The sequence below is a fragment of the Arachis ipaensis genome, chromosome B06 (assembly GCF_000816755.2).
Source record: "Arachis ipaensis cultivar K30076 chromosome B06, Araip1.1, whole genome shotgun sequence".
Classification (NCBI taxonomy): domain Eukaryota; kingdom Viridiplantae; phylum Streptophyta; class Magnoliopsida; order Fabales; family Fabaceae; genus Arachis; species Arachis ipaensis.
The window spans coordinates 5,930,377-5,932,450 of NC_029790.2; the positions used below are offsets into that span (position 1 = coordinate 5,930,377).

General features: G+C 23.8%; 1 protein-coding gene across 1 annotated transcript in view; it reads right to left on the reverse strand.

The window, feature by feature from the left end:
- Positions 1–712, reverse strand: part of LOC107647934 — a 2,704-nt gene extending 1,992 nt beyond the window's left edge. Inside the window, exons 1-2 of the mRNA XM_016351983.2 lie at positions 626–712; positions 61–184 (exon numbers count right to left, since the gene is read on the reverse strand). Coding sequence (XP_016207469.1) covers positions 61–184; positions 626–656 — 155 coding nt within the window. The 5' untranslated portion in view covers positions 657–712. The remainder of the gene's footprint in view (positions 1–60; positions 185–625) is intronic.

Genomic DNA, 2,074 nt, shown 5'->3' on the forward strand with positions numbered 1-2,074 from the left:
TTAAAGTTTTTTTTTTTTTTCAATTAAAAAAATTTCAAGAGTGAAAATAGTAATTAGTACTCGACTATGTCGCATACGATACGGTAGAATTCTTCGAACTGGAGGTTCTTGGCATCCTTGAGATTTTTTTCATAGCATGATTCTATAATTGGAATAATCTCTTTGATCTTTCTCTCTTCGGAACCTATATGTCAAAATTTAAGAAAAATAAAACAATTATATATGAAAGAGTACAAATAAGGTTTAATTACTCTGTTGGTTCCTATAGTTTTGCGAAATTTTCAATTATGTCTCTATACTTTTTTTCTTTTTAATTGAGTCCTTGCACCAATTTTTTTTAATTGGTCCTTACACTTTATTTTCCTTTTATTTAGGTCCCTATACTAATTCTTTTTGTTTTAGTTGGGTCCTATAAAATTAAGTCAATTACTATTAATAGAGACTTAATTGGAAAAAAAATAGTGCAGGGACCTAATTAAAAAGAAAAAATATAGAGACCTAATTGAAAATTTCATGAAACTATATGGACTAATAGAGTAATTAAACCTACAAATAATTAATCTTTTGCTAATTAATTGACATTATTGAAGTAATGAGAGAGTTAGATATGGAATGAATTAAGTACCAGGAGCTAATTTCTGCAGAGACTGGCCCATATTTTTGGCTTTGATCTGAAACAGTTACGTTGTGTGATGGCAGATGTATAAAGAAATTAAATTATGGGTCCTTTATATAGAATTAGAATAATTAAAGCATAGCAATAAAACTTGCAATGGTGGAAAAAGAACAATGTGTCTCTTGAGTTATAAGATAAGGAAAGCTTATGTGATGATCCAAGGACCAAGTTAGAAATTTAGAATACTTTCTATTATCGAAGTAAGGTATATTATTAGGATAATGTTATGGTAAAAAGTAAAGTTTTGGTGAAAAATGAAGATATTTTTTATTTTTAATAATTCTATTTTTTTATCAAAGAAATTCCTATATTATTATCCATTTTGATACCATGGCTTTAAAGGAGATAAACTAATATGCGGTTTATTTTTTCAAGATAAATTTTGAGCATTAAAACAAAGTAATGAGGGATATCAAGCAATTATTTAATTGTTAGAGTATGTAAGTGACTTTTATTAAAAAGAAAAGTTATTTAAGAGTCAAATACTTTTTTTTTTTTATGTCCCGTCAAATACTTTAATTTATATGTTAATAATTAGATAATATCATAAACTTTTGTTTCAACAATATTGTTTTTTTTTATTTAAAAACTTTCTAGGATTTAAACTAGAAAATTACTAAAGAGATAGTGAAATTGGCAAGTATAGATTTCTTCTACTTTTGCAATATTTGTTTTATTTTGTTTTATGAATTTTCTATTTTAAACTATAATGTTATTAATTTTTGGCTGAAAATTCTATAATTCATAACAACGTTTGTAACTAATTTTCCTTCTACAATGAGACAAACAAATAGCTATATATATTACTACACAAATTAATTTAAGTTGGTCTAATAGTTAATTTATTAGTACGTTTCTTTAAGTAAATGTTGAAAAATTTAATTTTATTTTGTAACAATTCATTAATCAACAATAAATATTTAAATAAAACTCAAACTCACGACGAGTTAATCCTTAACTTATCTGGTTAAAAATTACCGTAAAAAAAAAAGGCACATATTACTACATTATAGGTAGTTCTGTAAGTAAATTGTCAATATTTTTATCGGTCAAAAATTCATAACTAAAGTCATAGGAAATCACACATGTGCAAACCTAGATATGCCATTTTAAGTTTACAACAATTTTTGCTCATTGCATCATTAAAAAAGAAATAAAGTATTAAAATAATATCCAAAAATTTACCATACTTATAAAAATAATCTCAAAAGATATTAATAACAAATAGGTTTTTTAAAAATTGAAAAACGTGATAAAAAAGAGTAGATATTAAATATACATTAAAAGACTTTAAAAATTATATTTTAATACGATCTTTAAAAAAACGTTTTTATTGTAAATGACTTTTTTTTGAAAAAAAATTAAAAATTAATTTTTATTCCAAATTTTTGGATACAC